Source organism: Myxocyprinus asiaticus, chromosome 17 (genome assembly GCF_019703515.2).
Source record: "Myxocyprinus asiaticus isolate MX2 ecotype Aquarium Trade chromosome 17, UBuf_Myxa_2, whole genome shotgun sequence".
In the NCBI taxonomy this organism is placed as follows: Eukaryota; Metazoa; Chordata; class Actinopteri; order Cypriniformes; family Catostomidae; genus Myxocyprinus; species Myxocyprinus asiaticus.
This window is the reverse complement of record NC_059360.1, coordinates 25658606-25678439: the sequence shown is the minus strand read 5'-3', so window position 1 is coordinate 25678439 and position 19834 is coordinate 25658606. Positions and strand designations below refer to the sequence as shown.

At 40.5% G+C, this 19834-nt stretch overlaps 1 protein-coding gene across 1 annotated transcript in view; it reads right to left on the bottom strand.

The window, feature by feature from the left end:
• The window catches only part of sptbn5 (spectrin, beta, non-erythrocytic 5), a 52804-nt gene that overhangs the window by 26475 nt on the left and 6495 nt on the right, over window positions 1-19834 (bottom strand). Inside the window, exons 5-31 of the mRNA XM_051722491.1 lie at window positions 19511-19739; window positions 13319-13953; window positions 12231-12369; window positions 11823-12046; window positions 11319-11472; window positions 10969-11169; window positions 10665-10871; window positions 9861-10002; window positions 9627-9763; window positions 9309-9512; window positions 9048-9200; window positions 8707-8837; window positions 8295-8546; window positions 7788-8075; window positions 7471-7714; window positions 7200-7339; window positions 6972-7071; window positions 6613-6783; window positions 3554-3718; window positions 3159-3385; window positions 2789-2975; window positions 2083-2283; window positions 1856-1969; window positions 1615-1772; window positions 1204-1336; window positions 746-891; window positions 447-561 (exon numbers count right to left, since the gene is read on the bottom strand). Coding sequence (XP_051578451.1) covers window positions 447-561; window positions 746-891; window positions 1204-1336; window positions 1615-1772; window positions 1856-1969; window positions 2083-2283; window positions 2789-2975; window positions 3159-3385; window positions 3554-3718; window positions 6613-6783; window positions 6972-7071; window positions 7200-7339; window positions 7471-7714; window positions 7788-8075; window positions 8295-8546; window positions 8707-8837; window positions 9048-9200; window positions 9309-9512; window positions 9627-9763; window positions 9861-10002; window positions 10665-10871; window positions 10969-11169; window positions 11319-11472; window positions 11823-12046; window positions 12231-12369; window positions 13319-13953; window positions 19511-19739 — 5197 coding nt within the window. The remainder of the gene's footprint in view (window positions 1-446; window positions 562-745; window positions 892-1203; window positions 1337-1614; window positions 1773-1855; window positions 1970-2082; window positions 2284-2788; window positions 2976-3158; window positions 3386-3553; window positions 3719-6612; window positions 6784-6971; window positions 7072-7199; window positions 7340-7470; window positions 7715-7787; window positions 8076-8294; window positions 8547-8706; window positions 8838-9047; window positions 9201-9308; window positions 9513-9626; window positions 9764-9860; window positions 10003-10664; window positions 10872-10968; window positions 11170-11318; window positions 11473-11822; window positions 12047-12230; window positions 12370-13318; window positions 13954-19510; window positions 19740-19834) is intronic.

Sequence of the window (19834 nt, the reverse complement as noted above, 5' to 3'; positions counted from 1 at the left end):
ACAGTAAATCCATGGTACATTTTTATAAGTGTTGTGATTTCAGAATTGAAAAGTCTTCTAATTTATGTTTTCTCCTGTTTTCTTTGTCAGTGTCATTTAGAATGTGTAGCTGTTTGTTTTAAACTAGTTTCATCACCAATACATAAGAGTTTTGCAACAGACAACTCTGTACCACATTCAGAAAGGTTTTGCAACCCCCGCTGCTCATCTCACTGGTATACAAGTGCATTTAAAATAGTCTGTGAGGTTAAGGCCAGCCCGCGAATGACCTCACCTGCTCTGCGCTCGTGCTGCTTTATCCATGATTGAGCCTATTTATAATTGATCCATGTAGCGCTGTTTCATTCTGCTTTTGAAGTGAGCATAATACGGCAGCACCACTGCAAAATGCATATAGGGGAAACACTGTATTTGATAGACCTTGAAGCACACCTGGACTCCAATACCTTTATCTGTTCAAGTGCATCAGTCAGGTCTTTGTAAAATTTGTGACATTCTTCAGATTTACGTAGCTTCTCCTTCCGGTCTTTGGATAAATCCTGCAGCTCTTCCCATGATTCTCTGCCATAAAACAATAGGCTTAATATAAGTATGAACTACCAATGCTATACTCAGCTGTAAAGTTATGTAACAAGGATCTGATGCATCATAAACACAATCCTAGATATTTAATTATAATTTATACAAATATTACATTTCTCTATTTATTATTTTATAATATTTTATGGTTTGAACATGCTGCTACCTGAGTAGATTCTGTGTTTCTCTGATGAAGCGGCTCTCAGGGTGATTATTTTTGATGAGTTTATCAGCCAGCTCATAACAGGTGTGCATCCTCTCCAGTCCCATCTCCAGCTGCTTTAGGAATACCTCAAATCTCCCACGCAGTTGCTATCACAAAACAACATATCCTAATCACAGAAAGCTTGCATAGCGGTTTATATTATACTGCATAATGCAAGATTAACTCTTAAAATAATAAAAACATTTTAAAAACATTTTAAGGCATGAAACAAATGACAAAATGTTTTATATATATATATATATATATATATATATATAAATCTTACTCAGTCCAATAAATTATAATTATAATATCTTATTTACTTTATCATTTAAATACTTTTTTAAAATGGTAAATATAAAAAAACAAATAGTGGCAAATCTTTGGATAGATGGTCTGCCACAGATCACCAGTCTTACCAGTACATTTTCATTATCACTCCCAAAGTCATTTGAGGAGGCAATCTGTGTCTGTTGAGCAATCCATTCCACCAATTCTGAAGACTCACGCTTGAATTCATGCAAGTGTAGAGTCTCTCGAAGCCTCTGCTCTCTGTTGCAATGAGACATTTAGAAATTGAGAGGTTTTGTATGTATGTGGTTGTGTACTTTGATATATACTGCTATACAAAGCAAAAACGCAGTGACTATGTGAAATATCAAATATCCATTGTTGATAAATCTGAGCATAGGTGTGCCAAAGCCATCTGTCACAGGACAGATCATAGTCTAATTACACCCCATTCCAGTCATTATGTAATTTTGACAAAATATGTAGTTACTATGTTTTGCCTTGGTATGGCAGTATTGTTTATGTTATTATTAATTTACCTGAGTGTTGCTGAGTGCTGAACCTCACATAGCTTAGATTTAATATGGTTGTAGGACCTATTCAACTCCTCTAAACCCCACATACGTTCAGCCTGTTTTACATTGGACTTGAGTTCATCTACCTGGGCAGTAAGTACCTCAATCTGCCCCTCCACTGCCTGGAGAAACAATCATTAACAAACATGTGAGTGTTAATGTTTACCCTAACCTATTGCATTAGCAGACACCAAAGATTATTTACCTGGTGTTGCTTCATTAGACTTTGAGTGGCTAATTCATTCTTGCCATAATCAGTGCTGACCAAAGCAGATGTTTCTGACAGTCGGGTCTCTAGATCCGTGCAGTCAAGCAAAATCTGACCATCAGAAAAAATAGAAAAAAAAAAAAGAAAAAAATGTTATTCATAGCATGCATAATTAATGGGTCAAAAAAAAAAAAAAAAAAATACAAACACTGCAATGCTTTTACCTGCTCCCATGTAACTGCCTTGTTTAGTTCGGCTGACCGTTTCTCACATGTCTCCTCTAGCCCCTCCCACTCCGTAATCAGTTGCTCACACCTTTGCTCCACCTCCTGACCATTCCACTGATTGGAGTGGGCCATGACTCTTCCTCTGTCCAGTATTCGTTGCAGGTACTGGCTGTGGGCATTAACCTCTGCCTGTAGGTCCTAGAGGGGGGTTTGGGAGGGTTTAACAGTTATAATGTTCACCAATACATGTACAGTTATTATTAGATTAAAGCAGTGGTGTAGTGGTGACTGAAGAGGTGAGCATGCTGTAAATTTATCAGAACTGCCTGCCTCAGCTCCGTGCGCATTTAGTGAAAATCTCTGTACACTTTTTAAGATAAAAAAATCACAATTCACTCAACGGCACTGTGGCATCGCGTCAGTAGATTGAAAAGTTATGGGTAAAAGCCTACTCATTGTTCTGCCGATGATATGTATTATCTCTCATTTTAGGTGAGCAAATGCAAAATCCTTAGAAAGAAAGGTGGGCATACCGCATATGATTGTGTATGCGCTTGACTACACTACTGGTTTAAAGGTATGAAGAGCAATTAAATAACAATGTGCAACACTATGAGAGCTGTAAATTACAGCCCTCAGAGGACACTGACACCTTTTTGAATAGATGTTTTCATTACAAGCATGCACATAAATCTGACCCTACCTTGTGTTTCTGAAGCAGATTAACTGCCCCAGCCAGGGATCTTTCATAATTTGTAGTATCAGGTACAGGGTGATGCTCTGATATCCAACTTAGCTCTAAGTCCACATCATGGTAAAAGCTATATAGTGCAACATCTGCCTCTAGCTGGCTTCGGCGATGATCAAGAGGTTTTTGTAGAGACTTAAATCTGGGAAACAGAACAGAGGCAAAGGCTTTACTGATTTATGCTTGCATATACATATTACTGATTATCAATTTATTGGTCATTCTGTTTCCTTAAAAACAGGTCTTTCTCTGTTTAATTCTTCAATTTGGAAAAACATTTGGAAAATCTGGAGAAGACTTTTTGTGAAACAAAATGGGTGCTAACAGTTTCAGGTAAGTGTCAGTCTCCCTGAGAATGCGATGAGAGTCGAAATGGTTGGTGGCCAGGTGTTTGGCATGGGTGACAATGGAATTTATTTTTTCAGCAAGCTCTTGTGCTTCCTCCTCCAGCTGCTTGTGTTCCTTGAGGAGCTGTCGGCTTGAGCGGAGGTCATGACCTCTTATAGCATTCTGTAACATTCTCTCAATAGCCTCAATCTTCAATTTTGCATCCTGAAAGAGAGCACACACTTTTAAGTATACAAAAATGAGAGCATACTTAATTTTTTTTGTATGTGTGAGCAACAGACAAAAGTTTATAAAGTGGTGAAGTAGATTCAATCCTTCTTCCAGTGCTATCCTGCAGTAGTCAAAAGTAGAACAGAGCTTGAATATAAGTACCTGAAGCAGCTCCATGAGTTGCTCCTGCTGGCCAGCCTGTCGTAGCTTGTCCCCTCTTTCTGCCATCTTTCTCTGGAGCTCAGTCCACCTATTGAGCACCTCTCGAGATTTCCTCTGAATGCTCTGGCTGTTGTAGTGATCATCTGCTAACATATCCTCTCCAGCCTAACCACATAAAATCCAAAATTGACAAATTCATGCAAAAACACACTTACATTGCTTGAAGAATAGTTGCAGAGACAACATTTTGACTATGGACATAAAGTGTAATATTTCTAGGGGTGTAAAGGAATTTCCATCTCGAAGGACCATGTTAAACATTTGGGGGATGTCAGGGAATTTTGGATTGTACGGGGATTTTTGCAATGGGTTCAGTCAAAACACCATAATACGTGCTTCCATTTGCATAATTTATTTCATGGCCAATGCCAGTAACTTCACAGATTTAATCATTGCAGGTGTTCAATTGTTGGAACAGGTACATATTTCTGTGAAGTTATTGTTGTGTGGTTGTTAATGGTATTAATATGGTTGCGAAATATTGTTGTGGCTGAAGACGAGTGGCTGGGACTACCAAGGAGGCTAAGGAATGAGTGGCCGGGACTACGAAGGAATGAGTGGCCGGGACTACGAAGGAATGAGTGGCCGGGACTACTGAGGAGGAGGCCAAGGAATGACTGGCTGGGACTACCAAGGAGGAGGCCAAGGGCTGAGTGACCAGGACTACAAAGGAAGCTGAGGGTTGAGGCATAATGATGGGGACTACTGAGAAAGCTGAGAACTGTGTGTCCGGGACTGCCGAGGAGGAAGCCACAGGCTGAGCGGATGGATTTGAAGAGGCAGAGTGCTGAGCAGCCAGGACTACTGAGGAGGAGGGCAAGGGCTGAGGGGCCAGGACTGAGGAGAAGGCCGAGGGCTGAGCAGCTGGGACTACCAAGGAGGAAGCCATGGGCTGAGCCCGAATGGCTGGGACTACTAAGGAGGCCATGGACTGAGCAGCCGGGACTACTAAGGAAGCCAAGGGAGGTGCAGGGCCAGGAAACTGCTTATTGATCAGGTCAGGACTGGTACAGTAGACTGAGTGGACAGAACTGGGAAAAATTCCTAGTTTATCCAGATCAGGGATATGAGGTAATTCTTGATAGGCCGGGACACGACCAAGGAAAGGGCAGGACCAGAAGGAGATTGAGGAGGATCAGCCAGGACAGGACTAAAGAAAATCTCTTTGTTGTCCAGGTTAAAGCCGGGAGGAGGTTGAGACGGATCAACTGGGACACAACTGGGGTAACTTTCTAGGTTTGCCAGGTTATGGCCGGGAGGAGGTTGAGGGCAATCAGCCAGAACATGACAGGGGAAACTCTCTAGGCTTGCCAGGTAAAGGCTGGGAGGATGTTGAGTTGGATCAACCAGGACATGACCGGTGCAGTTCTCTAGGATGGCCAGCTCATGGCTGGGAAGAGGGTGAGGAAAATCAGCCAGAACTAGGAGAACTCTCTATGTAAACCAGATAAAGGCTAGGAGGAGTTTGAGGTGGATCACCCAGGACAGGACTAGGGGAAGGCTGTCTACTCGGACCTAATGACATCTGGTCATTGGTAACTAAAATAGCTTGTCTCTTTTGCATGTAATCAAATAGCTCCTGGGCTAATGGTACTGTAGGCTCGTTCATGGAAGTTTGGACTGGGGAACTCATTAGGCGAGGGAGGCATGAACTGTTGACTGCTCATTGTGGAGGACCGCTAACTTCCTTAAGAGTACATTTGGTTAACCTCATTACTGTGCTGCTTCACACTGGGTTCTCAGCTCTGGAATGGTTGGGGTGAAACACTGGGGCCTGGTCTGAATGGCATTGGACTAGAGCTATGGATTTGGTGGATATATTGTGCTTAGGACCAGCAAGATTAATCTCAATCTTCAAGGTTTGAATTTAAAGACTAACTGCATTGTAATGATCTTTCCGGCTCGAAGGACCATATTAAATATTTAGGGGTGTAAAGTCATTTCAGGTTTGAAGGACCATGTAAAATATTTGGGGGATGTCAAGGAATTCTGGATCATAGGTGGATTTTAACAATGGGGTGTCAGTCAAAACACCATGAGAGGTGCATCCATTTGCATCATTTATTTCATGTCCAATGCTAGTAACTTCACAGATTGAACAATCAGATGTTCAATTGGTGCAACAGGTTGATATTGCTGTGATGTTATTGTTGTGTGGTTGTTGATAGTATGAATTTGGTTGTTGTGGTTGTTATATTATTCACAAAATCAAAGTACCAACAATAAAGTTCAAAGCTGGAAATCTGGAGAGAACAAAAAAGCAGTTGCCATTTTTTTCTCTCCCCTTTTTCTCCAAAATTTGGAATACCCAATTCCCAATGCACTCTAAGTCCTCGTGGTGGCGTAGTGACTCGCCTCAATCTGGGTGGCGGAGGATGAATCTCAGTTGCCTCCGCGTCTGAGACTGTCAACCCGCGCATCTTATCACGTGGCTTATTGAGCGTGTTACCGCAGAGACATAGCGCATGTGGAGGCTTCACTCCATCCACCACGGCATCCACGCACAACTCACCATGCGCACCACCGAGAGCGAACTACATTATTGCGACATTATAGTGACCATGAGGAGGTTACCCCATGTGACTCTACCCTCCCTAGCAACCGGGCCAATTTGGTTGCTTAGGAGACCTGGCTGGAGTCACTCAGCATGCCCTCCGAGGGTGGAAGTCAGGGGCTTTACTCGCTGAGCTACCCATGCCCCCAAACACACTCACTTTTAAGGCTGCCATCTAATGCCTAATAGCTGTTGGTGTTGGTGGGGCTGATTTTCTACATAATGTCTGGTCTAAATTGTAGCTTTTTCTGTCAAAGAGCCACCCAGTTTAGAACTGGTGATATTAGCCAGCTCTTGCCATTTTGGCCTACAATTTGTATCATAGAGTCCATGGATGTGCCATCTGATGCTGGGACAACATGGATAAGACTTAATGAAGACTAAGCAAAGACTACATGCATATTACAATGAAATGGTAAACAATACATATGATGTGGCCCTGTACCTCAATCAGTCTGTCTATGCGAATTTGATTGGCATGCATCTCTTTTTCTGCTGCCTCATGTTTTTTGAGCTTGCGAAGAATGTTGGTTGGATCTCTGTACGATTCATCTTCAGCAATCTCAAACTTCTCCTCCATCCACAGCATCATCTCCTCTGCATCCCTTAAAAATTCCTATGAAAGGGAAAATAAAATATTTTTAACCTGCCCTTGGTATTGAGCATTTTTATGTTTTCTTTTTTTTTAGTCTGGTACCTAAACATTTTTACTTCCATAAGCATTTGACATGGTACTACATATTGTACAAGAACTAAAGATCCGTCAATCAGGCCATCACATTGCAAAACAAACTAAAAGCCTACCTGATATTTATTGGAAGCAAGTAACTCAAGTCGCCTTAATTTAGAACTTTCTTTCAGGCTCTTGTATCGATCTTGAATGACCTTTGATTGCTGTTGAATCCTGGAAAGGAGAATACCAGTTAAATACCTTTACTTATAAAGATAAAAGCATATGTAAGAAACTAGCTATTATAATTATCCAATAATGCATTTACAATATGGATAAACAAGTAAAAAGTGTGTACTCACTCTTTGGAAGCAAAGTTACGCTTGCTGATGAGCTCCTGACTCTTGTCTTGAAAGAGAATGATGGATCGCTCTAGAGCCCCAAGCAAAGCCTCAAGCTCTTCTTGTCGGCCCAGTAAACTGTGAACACTGTCCACAGAGTCCTGCTCAAGAAAAATCTTTAAATACTTATCTCTTACTGACCAAATTGTGCTTAGAGGCATGAAAATAATTTACTAAATAAATGAAAATAATAAATGGAATTTACTGTAACAGCATCATCTCTTTTATTTACCCCCAAGTCTCTGACTTTCAGCCTGGCTTCATGACCAGAGATTGTGGCTTCCATGCGATCTGCTTCCTTATTCAGCTTTTGAAACTCCAGTGCTTGCTCAAGTCTTCTGTTTCGACTAGACCACAATTTGTTCAGCTGGCCCCACTGAAGATCCAACTTTGTGACCGTCTGCTGAACATCCATAGCCCCCTTCTTTCCAGATGACATCTCCAAAGACTCACCAAGCTTCTTTATATCTTTTAATCTGAAATAATGTTACTATCAATCCTAGGCACTAATTAATTACTATAGCAAGATAAAGCCCAAACGCAACTAACTTTTCTGTCTGCTGCTCAATCTCCAGCTTCAGATCCTGATTCTCCTTCAGCAGGGCTTGAACAGATGCTACATCAGACCCGGTCTCCTCTTCCAGAAGGTGCTCCTTTATTGCCTCTGCCCACAACAACAGGTCTCTAGTCTCTTTCTGAAAGAACTGTAGACGCCGTGCTTCATCCAGTTTTTGTTGTCTCTGAATGGCTTGGGCCTTCACCTGCTGCAGGAGTTGCTCCAGAGAATGTACTTCTTCCATAATAGCGGCACTCTCTGCAGGACTGCAGTCCTGTTTCCTGTATCACAGCAATGAGAAGCATATTCAACAGGCTAATTATGAAGGATGGTAGAATTACTGTAATAAGTGGCAATATGGCCATTTAAACCGAAACAGAAATTCTCCTGCATTTTTGTAAGTAACTTCTGATGTGCCAGGAATAAGCAGTCCTAATTACCAAAGCATGTAGACAATTAAAGAAATCTGGTGTTGTAATCTTATTTTGTAGCAAACTCACATTTTGGCCACACTTTTAAGATACCCTATTTTTCTTTCCAGGGCTTCTATGTCCCTCTCAGCTTGGGCTTGTCTTTGTTCCTCAGCCTGCAGGGCTGATGGTGAGCTGCCCACATCAGGTGTGTCAAGTTGGGCTAGCTTGTCCTGTAGCTGAGCCTGGACATCTTGGCAGGTCTGCAGAAAGGACTTCACATCAGCAGAGCTAAGCAGCTCATGAGCTATCTCATCCTTCAGTTTCTGAATGTGTTCCCACCTAGTGATGCAAAGTAATACCTTTAAGCATAACGAGTACATATAATTTTTTTTAAGAGGCATACACATGTTTGGCCATTTTTGGTATTTTGGCCTGATTATGCTTTAAACCCAAGCTGTTTTAACAGCCCTACAGTATGGTGGTATGATAGCCCTCATACCTGCGTGTTATATTCCCATGTCTGAGTTGAATCTCTCTCTTCTTGCTGTGCTGTTTTTTGACAAGCTCCTCTCTGAGCTTGGTGATATCATCAAGCTGCCCTCTACCACTGGCTAGCTCGGTAAGAAAGTTCTGTGTATGGAATTGAGAAACATGAATTGAATGCCTTTAAATCAAAACACCAATGTCTCAGACAATGAATATGAGCGCATTTATTCCACTAAACAATACTGCATAATATGTAAAATAATAGCATTATGATATGGTCTGCAGGTGATTTATGTTGACTTGCATAATGTTTGTTGGTCTGCTCAGCATGTATTTTCAGAATGGTGGACTGACCTCGTATTTGGCTTGAACAACCTCTAAGTTGTTGGAGTTGGAGCTGAAAGTGTTGAGGACATTCTCCTTGTCCCCCATCCAGGACTCAAACTCCTCACAGGCATTATAGAACCTATGTAGTCGTGCAGTCTCATCCAAGATCTTATTTTTTGACTGGTAGGAGAAAATACTACTTAAAATCCTCTTAAAGATAATGAATAGAGCTCTTGAGCTCTTCAGAAGTTCATTAGAGCAATGCCAGGAAAAGGCTTGAATGTTTACCTGTGCTAACTGATAAAGGCTGTTGAAATCCTGTTCCAGACTGCTCTGTGTGCTCTCTATTGCATCTTTTTGAAAATGTGGGTCAGGCAATGATGAGGTAGAGATTTCAGCTGTGCCACGGCGCATGGAACGAGTGCGGCGAGGGCGACTCACTTTTCTTTCCGGACTCTCGGATACTCCATTTGTTGGTTCTGGTGGTGCTTCCTGCATTTGGTTGCATCGAATCAAAAAAGTTTTATGGTTCATGAGTTGACCCGTGATTTGAAATTTAAACTGATTATTTGAAGTTAGGCATTGTCTCATGATGGAGAGTCTTACAGAAGGCAGCAACTCCTTGATGTATGTGGAAGACACTAGTTGCTCATTTCCATTGCTGTCTCTAAGAAGTATCTTATCACCTTTCTCCCTGCTGACAACTGTCAATATTTCTCCTCGGTCCCAGGTTAATTTATCACCTGCAAAACAGTCAGAATAATGAGCAAAACCAATTGCATTCACAAAACCAGACCAGCAGCATTTATACATTTTTAGCACTAGAGGATTCTTGTATACCTCTGTATTTAAACCTGATCATTGCTTTTTCTTGTTGTATAGCCTTGGTAAGGACTTTGCTCCCTTTGTCGGCTCTTTTTTTCTCATCTTCATCATCTGATGAATCACTGTAGTGGACCATTCTGCTCTGCTGGGGTTCAGTCTTAAATAGGTAAAACATAGTGTTAGTGCAATTTATTAATCTTACTATAATAGGGGCCTGGGTAGCTCAGCGAGTATTGATGCTGACTACCACCCCTGGAGTCGCAAGTACGAATCCAGAGTGTGCTGAGTGACTCCAGCCAGGTCTCCTAAGCAACCAAATTGGCCCGGTTGCTAGGGAGGGTAGAGTCACATGGGGTAACCTCCTCGTGGTCGTGATTAGTGGTTCTCGCTCTCAATGGGGTGCGTGGTAAATTGTGCGTGGATCGCGGAGAGTAGCATGAGCCTCCACGTGCGGAGTCTCCGCGGTGTCATGCACAACAAGCCACGTGGATGCGCGGATTGACTGTCTCAGAAGCGGAGGTTTGAGGTGACTAACCGTGCCACCACGAGGACCTACTAAGTAATGGGAATTGGGCATTCCAAATGGGGAGAAAAGGGGATAAAAATAATATAATCTTATTATAATAATAAAATTACAAGCAATGATACACATTTATTGGATGGATACATGGAACTATGACATTTCTTCACCATTACCCTACCCAAAGCAATATTAAAAGATGATTCAGATAGACTTAATTGTTTATTGTTAAAATAATCTTTATATTTTACATAACAAGCTCTGTATGTAATTAATGTTCTGTTTTGATGGTTACTCACAGTAAGAGAAGCAAGTTGGGCAGCACTCTTGGCCTGCTCCCCCAGTCGTTTTATTTCTGAGTCATAGGCTTCCATTTCCTTCTCTAGTCTCTGGTTACGCTGGAGCAGAGCAGTAGTGCTGGCTTCATCCTTTCCATAATCCTCATCAATTAAAAGGGGCTTGCGGTCAGCAAGCCATGAAATGGCTTCGGTAACGTCAGCAAAATACTGAGAGAAAGGAAGAATACTGTTTAAAACACATTTTTATGGAAACCTATGCTGGGATTTACTGTATACTAAGATCTCCTGGCTACTGATAGAAAACCTGTTTAATAACGTTGGCTGCATGCAGTCTGTTCTTTCGGATAGTGACTTGGTCTTTAAGTTGCTGCCATTGCTTCTGAAGAGTCCGAATCCACTTCTGGATGTCTCTCTCATTGGGGTGTCTTCCTCTGCACAGTTCTTGACCTCTGGATAAAACCCCAGAGCACAGAGATTCCTGTGATTGTATCTCTGCCTCCAAAGCCTGCCACAGACATGAAATGTTTGCAAATCTTAGTAGCTCTGATAGTTTAAAGATTTGTGATAGATTGTTCTGAAAATTCTGGGAAGTAATGGGTTCGTTCAATAATACAGTTTGGTATTTTTATCTTCTGTTATATGATGGCTGTATACCTTGTGTTTCTGAATGGCCTGCTGTATCTGACTGAGGTCTCTCCCAAGATGTGCTGCCTGTAAGAGGACCCATTTTTCATAGATCCACGCTTCTACTTCTTCACAGTCATGGAAAAACTCAAAGAGCTTCAGCTGTCCCTCCAGGGCTTTTCTCCTTTTATAACAAAATGCAGACAATATTATTCCTGTATGTTTCTACAGTGGGTTTTTTTAACCTCTTTAAACCCAGTATTTACTGTAAATTCAGCTTCAAATACTGTCTGCATTTCTTAAAGATCACATTTAAAACACAAAGAGAAGCACTTAAATTGTATGAAAGTTATTTATATGATAATTTATGAATTCATATTTGCAACAGCTTTTATTATAGTCTTGCAATCTACAGTCTAGCTAAATTTATGTGTCTTAGTGTAGAGCTCTTGCCACAAGTGAGGTCAAAAGTTAAATTTTTTGCAATGTGAAAAAGGTCTAACACATTTCTGCAAAGAAAATGGAAGTGTTTACCTGTTCCTGCTGAGAGCCAGTAGGGCGTTGTACTGGGCATTGAGACCTTTAAGTTCTCTCTGGACTTTTGTGGCACCTTTGTGTTTACACTTTAAGGCACTGCTGCTAATAGCATTTAAGGTTTCCCCAAGTGAAACGATCTGAGTGTCTAGCAGGTCCTGCTTTTGCAGAAGAGCCACTACCTCTGGCAGCTGTTTTCCTATATCAGATGAAACTTCCTGTGCCTAAGAGCAGGAACATTAGACTGTTAAGCCCTGCGTTTTTTTATACATTCTGAATTCATAATGCTCATAATGCTAATGTCTACTTGGTGAATTGTGTCTTTCTGTGCCAAGTAAAACCAAGACCATTTACTGGATTTATACTTTTTTTTAAACTGCAGATTATTGTGAAATGGTCTGTGTTCACCTGTAATTCCTTGAGGTCCAGGGAGATTAACTCAATGTCTCTAAGGACAGCGAATGTATTTACAACATCTTCAACAAGCTCTCTCCGCTGCTGCAGCTGCTGAAGTAAATCTTTCCATCGGTTCATGATATCCACCTGCCTGTCATACACAAGATAACAATGAAACAATAATGAGATAATGTAGATAATAATTAAATACGTCCACACCTGAGATTATCAGTTAGTTTTTACTCTGAAAAATTTGAAGTCTGTTTCGACACCCACTTTACTAAGGATTAACAGCTGTTTAAATCCAGTTTCACCAATGGCTCAAGCACTTTATGTTAAGCTAAACCCTTGTGTTCGTTAATAAGCATTTTATATAAATATTCAAAGAGCTGGTATGTTCAGTTGAAAGTTACCTTCAAATACATTTCTTTCAGAATTGCATCAGTAAGAAACCACAAAGCTCAGAGCGGAGTGGAAAACATTTGACATGTCTCTTCCACTACTTCTTAACAGACAAAATAGTAGTATAGGAGACCAGGGCTAGTTTTCACTTTTTGTGCTCCAATTCCCCCCATCACAACCACTAAAACTAAATCTTCACCTCTCTTTAAATCTACACCTATTATTGGCTTTTCAGCTAAATTAAAAAAGTAAAACAATTATGAGGCACAAAACGATTAATGAAACAACAAAATGGAAAAGGTAATGATATCAATATCAAAGCATTGATCACGTTTAAACCTTTAAATCTGAATACCCTCATAATACACAGGTAGTTGACCCTTGCCTTAATGCATGCCAGTGTGGTTTGATTATGTTCGCTTATTTACCCAAGAGCTATAAAAAAAAATATGATCGTGAAAATATACTTTGGAGGGTAATTATTCTAATTTATGAGGGCTTTTAACTAGCTGTTTAAAACCAACATACAAAACCACTGTTAGAGAAAACACACATTTGGACTTGAGTTTTGTGACTCAAAATCTTATTGTTACAGATATATAGCCCTTGTGATAACTTCCCCGTGTTGCAGCTAGCTTCGGTCTCCCCTATATCAATCAACTAATTATATACTACCTGCAACTCCTTTTCCCTCTCACCTGCGAATCACTTGCACCTTGCTGTGGTAGTTCCCCCTATCAATGACAGCAGCCATTTCACTTAAAGCACGGAAACGTGGCTCGCGAGCAAGCACATCCGTCCCCAGGGCCTCCAGTCTGTGAACTGTAGTCTCTGCCTCCTCAAGGCTCTGCAACACTCCCAGGTCTTGTTGTTGGATCAGTTGCAGAGTATCCTCTAGGTAGCTCTCCCTCAGCGTAGCCTTACGCCCAAACTTATGGGCCAACTGTTCCAGCTGCTCCAGCCTCATCAACGCACTCTGTAGGTCCCGATCTCGATGGTGCTCTGCTCGCTCCAGCAAGGTCCAGTTCCTTTCGATGTCCCCCAAGGTCTTGCCTTCCGGAGGAATGTAGTCCCACTGGTTGTTTGCCCTCAGCTTTGTTCGCAAGTTGAAGAGGTGGGCTTCGATGGCTCCTCGCTCCTGGTATTTGGGAGGCTTCTCAATAGTGCGGTATGTCTTAAAGGCAGCCACCAGATGCTGCATGTCTCTCAGGGAGTTGGGGAAAGAGCGGTCATTGAGCTCCACCACTTTGGTCTTGATCCAGCATAGTAAGTCCGACACCATGCTCTCATACTGGCCCTTCATGTCATCCAGCTCTTTCAGAAGGCCCACAATCTGCATACAAAAGGCAAGTTTTTTAATATAAACAATCTTGGTTGAGGATGAGGGTTGATCATAGATAGCCATGTATTTTACAAACCACAGCAGATGATGGAAATTCATACTGCAGCACAGAATACTTTTAACTTAAGGCAAGTTCAGCATTAAAGGAATAGTTCACACAAAAATGACAACTGTGTCATAATTTTACTCATCCTCATGTCATTTCAGACCTATATCAGTTTCTTGTATATACGATACACAAAATAAGACATTTTAATTAATATCATGGGCTGTCTTTTCAATACAATGGCAGTGGCTCTTGCCTCACTTTAAAGCTTGAAAAAGGACCCAAAAGTATCATAAAAGTAGTCCTTGTGACTCCTGCGTCATATTCCAAGTCTTATGAAGGGACACAGCTTTGGTGAGAAACAACACAGAATTTAATTCATTTTGCAGTGAAAATCTTGACGTCCTTGACAAACGGAAAGTCTGCATCCAACAAACGACTGGAAGTATTCCAGTATTCCAATGGAGAGTCAGACTGGGGCTGAGTGGAATTCCGATCATCTGCGGATGCATAATTTTCAGATCCGATTTGAGCTTCGGCTGCATTTAAATATTTCAACTTGCTACTAGACCAGTTGTGACCGCCTGACCGAATGTGAAGCATTCATTCAAAACTATGAGCATGAAGTGAGAAATATCAACAGATTTTGTCCTGAACTTTATACTTAACGCCTGCTACTTTTGTATATGGGACAGTTATGAATGTAGAAGTCATTGACGTTACAAGTAAATCATAAAAGGCTTTTGTAATTACAGTAAATGTGTACATGTGTAATTTATTTCTGCACATGCAAAACTTTCATATTTAAAATCACATCTATGAATTTCTACTTCCTATTTGCTGAACTGTTGTTGTTGATAATTATCATAATAATAACTATAAAAACTATTTTAAAAATTATTTACTAATAAATAATAATAATAATAGTAAATACTGAGTGAATATTAATCATGAATTCCATTGAATTCATCCATCTGCTCAACAGAATCACACACAGTAATGCCATTCTAAAGTTTGGTAGCAAACCTTTGATAGGTTCTCCACAGCAAATTAACAGTTCATCACGACTGACACTAGGTGGAGAAATACACCAGTCATATGTGAATGTTGGAGACAATGAAAAGGCAGCTTCAGGAACAACATGAGGTAAATCAATTTTGACAGAATTTTCATTTTGGGGTGAACTGTTTCTTTAAACCAGCAAAAAGCAGCAGCATGATTTTATACTTTTTCTTCTTCTTCTTCTTCTTCTTTTTATTTTTAATAGCACAACTGGAAGTTACAAATCAAAAAAGCAAAATATATTAAATATTTAACAAACAAATTTTTTTAGTATTTTAGTCAACAGTGGCTCCATTTATTGGCTCCTGACTGGGATCTCCACATATCAGCACACATTGTGCAAAACCTTTGGTGGATTATTTGATTTCAGTTGTTGATATTTGAATACAAAATGTTCCTACAGTATGTCGTATATGCCTGCGTATTTATTGTTACATATAAAAAGGATCTTTACAATTCAACTGAAACACTCTCAAATGGCCCGAGATGCATACTGACACAATAACAGAAATAGTAGGCTATACTGTATATAGTGTAATGAGAAATGACCATAAGTACCTATTTGTTGTAGAATAGGTGATTTGGGAGCACCTGTTTTTCTTGAACTACACTGACATCTGTCTACATTTAGCAACACGTACATCTATCTACTTAATACGAACCTTTCCCACAGCTAGCACACTCCTTTGCGGCGTAATTATTGTGTGTCTCATGTTCTGCCATCTCAGCCACTGACTACTGAAATGGCCACTGAAAGACATTGTCATCTCGTAGCCCAGTAGCGTCACTCCTGAGAGCTGGAGGTCTTACCACAAAGTCTCACCATCTCACAGCCTTGCTGAGTTCCATCTATCCGCTTCTCCCAAAGAGATGTCTGTCATTGTTTAATACACTTTTGTGACAGCTAACACTGTTCCACAGATGTGACCCCATTCAACACACACTTGCAGTTCTATTCACACGTGTGGAAATGGTGAGTGAAAGTGTAGTACTGCACTAGCAGAACAGGACAGTTCACGCCATTGTTTCTCTCCAGGTGTTCCTTGCCACCATGTTAATGGCATCGACTCATCTCTGACCTCATCTCTCATCTCTGCTGGATCAACACATATTCTTCCTCCATAATGCCAACATATTCCAAAAGCTGTTTGCTCACTATGCAATGCTTTCTTGTTAAGCAGCATTTACAGCAACAGAGTTTACACTGATCTGATTAAGGCCAGGGCTCCTCCTTTTGCCCACTGTAAAATCCACTAATCCCAAGGAGTCATTTTCCAGATTAGAGCAAGTATACCTGGATGCAGTTTGCAGAACAGGCCGAGGCAACATATGGGGCGGGGCTACTCGTGTCGCTCCGCCCAGACTTTACTCTCATGGGCTCGGTCATATTTTATAGGCGTACATGATAGGAAATGCGTTTTAAAATAGTTAGTCCCGAAAATTCTGATTATCAGTCAGGCTGAGCATGCAGCATGTTGTTGTTTTAGTCTTGTTGAAAACATGAGCGGAGGGCAAAATTACTAATCCTACTATGGTGAAGATCAACTCTTAATATCACTGCGGTCGTAGTCAGTGTTAAAATTATGAGCAAGATCATTTTGATTTTAGTGCTATATCTCGCAAGTGATGTGACGTTGTGTTGTACCTCACAAGTCATTTAAAACAAATTTAGCAGGACTGAGTCTCATGGAATGATGAACAAAAGTGTTGATGTGTCTGCCGTCGTTCAAATCTGTAATTCAAAAAGTTGCAGTTTCACAAAGCCTTCATTATAACGCATGGTTAGAGAAATGAATTAAATTAACAATACAATATGTTATTTTTTTTAATATCACCATAGAGTGAAAATGAAAAAAGTGTATTAGAATTGTTGTAATATAAACATTTTAATATATGTGACATACACACACACACACACACAACTGTTATTAGGTCTGATGCACCCGACAAATGGGTTATGAAAACCAACAGCACCATCTTCTAATTAACTGTAAATTGCACTCTAATTCTCAAAATAGTTTTAAAGACGTAATGATTCTTAATATAAATGTGTATATATATCGTAATATTAGGGGACAGAATACAAATACACATGTTCGTTCATTCATAAGGCATGTGTTTGAATGCTATTGGCTATTCTCGAAAAAAAACCGAGAGCAGTTATGCATGCACTTTTAGGGGCCGTTTACACGACAACGTTTTCAACTAAAACGGAAAACTTTTTGGCTGTTCGTTTACACGACAACGCGTTTTGGGGCCTAAAAATGCAAACTTTTGAAAACGATGACGTCACGCGCACGCGTATTACGTGTTCAGTCTATAGGCATGCGCGCGAGTACTTCAAAACGGCGCGCGAGAACTTCAAAACTACAATGGCGGACTACGGGACTGTGTTTGTGCTGCTCAAGATTGAGTTTATTGACGCATCTCCAACAAAGTGTAGATTTACTGCATCACTACTACGACCAGCGATCGCCATCTTCACTGTTTGTATTCACCGCTCTGTGGAAGAATGCTTATGTGCGCAGGCGCGTAGTGTTTCTTTACACAGTGACATCGCCAGCTACTGGCCTGGCATGCATAATACAGCGTTTTTAGTCGTTTACCCAGTTCCGTGTGAACGGGGATCGTTTTGACAACGCTGTCGTCTGTACGCGAAACTTTTCAAAAACGCAAAGGAAAAACTTTTCCGTTTTTAGTACATCGTTGTCGTGTAAACGTACCCTTACTTTCCCGGTTTCTGCCATAACAGCTCATCATCATGAGTGTTTATTTTGCATAATTAATAATAGATTAATTCATTGACCAAGTTTGCTTTATGCACGCCGTCTGTACCTGCTCGATCTATTACGCTGCATTTTAGGAATTTAATCATTTGAGATAGTTGCGGTGCTTTCACTCGTATTCTATATTGATCCATATTCATTTCTTTGAAGGAATGTAAACGATTATCTCTCCTCCTCGCTCCAAAAATGTGTGCTCCATTATCTCGTCTGTCTAAAAATTACTTTCTAATTGACATGCACACAGAAACTGACAGCAGGTAATGAATAGTCTGTTACAACAGAAAATAATGCATAGGCCTATTGCATGAGGCATAAATAATCTACTGTTAATACTGTACTGATGGTGCATGAGCACAAAAAAAACCACATGCTTCATACATGCTTCTCAGTTGGCATTTCTTTAAGAACATTTTCACATCAGTTTCAGCCTTTAAATCCCGATTTGTTCCTCACTTTTAACGTAAGATAAAATCCATGAAATTTAGGATTGAATATCACATAAAAGTAAGCACTATAATCAGATTGTTTGGCTCAACTATTCAGTTTCTCTCAAACAATGATAACACCGGCAACGATGACAACATCTCCTTTCATGTATATCTATGAAAGATGAACGAGCCAATGAGAGTAGGGTGTGGGCGGAGCGACAGGTGTAGCTCTGCCCCAAATGCAGCCCCGCCTCGCTCTGCGGGCTGCAGCCAGGTGCTTCTCTAATAGAGTCCTCATTCAACATTGCAGTATCGGCAGTTTATACTTTCACAGACAGAAGGTACCCTTGCATCACACATGCTATATGTGAGCGTGTACATGTGTCTACAGGAACATGCTCAGGTGACATTGGCTTGTCCCAGTGGACTAAAGAAAAGTGGATATCTTTGTACATAATCACATTTATTCCCAGCCCAGCATTCAAGAGACTGGAAAAGGCCTTAGAGAACAAATCTTAAACCACTGATGACTATATAGGCTTTAAAGAAGGTCTAATCACTAGCCACTATAATTGAGTAAGTTGTTTGCAGTCACAATTTCATGGCACTTTGAAAACCTTTTTGCACTGTGTGTATGAACTCCCAGATAACTAGATTTTTAGTTTTTCAGAAGAAAATGTGAGTGGTGCTTTCCCATGCAAAAGTTGCCTTAACGATAATAGGATGTTGTCAGTAGCTGCAAGGGCGTTACTACAGTATGTGGTTGCTGGGGTGTTCTGAGTGTTTTTTGTTTTGTTTATTTACACATTGCAATGCAGTTTCTAAGGTGTTGTGGGTGGTTTCCTTGTCAAAAGAGCCCACACCCAAGTCTGTAAGATATTCTGGTCCATAGATATGGCTTTGGTCCCTTCTTCAGTTAAGTCTATGGGATTTTTTGTCTGTTTTATCATACACCAGGCTAAAATTGTATGTCCAGTTGCTAAGAAAGTAATTGACTCCACTCAACAAGCTGCATGATTTGCATGAACTCTAACAATGAGCAATGGTAATAGTGATGCTTGCCTTAGCACCACTGACAATAATTATAATATAACTAATTTCATATTTCCATCATTGACCATTGGCAATATTGCTTAACTACCTTTTTTTTCATGTAGTGGCAGTTTACCATTGTGACTGCTGATGTTTTACCATTTTACATTCTCTAAAAGTTTTGGTTAACTGACCTTAGCTATCCTTTTCTGGATGGTCTGGCCCTGCTTCATTTTGGAGAAGTAGTGGTAGTACAGAGAGACATAAGTCATGATGGACTTCTCATCAGGATGGGGCACCATGACATCTTCCACATCCAGGAGCTGCATAATTCCAAACTCGTCCTCTGCCAGACTAAAAGCATGGGTCAGGTTCCTCTTTGCATCATCCTGCCGTAGTCGGTTGTAGTCGAAAAGATCAGGCCTGCAAAAAATAAAAATAAATAAATAAATAAATAAATATGATGAGAAGCATTGTAAAGGGAACATGAAACTTGTTGAAAGTCTTTTGGTTTAAGT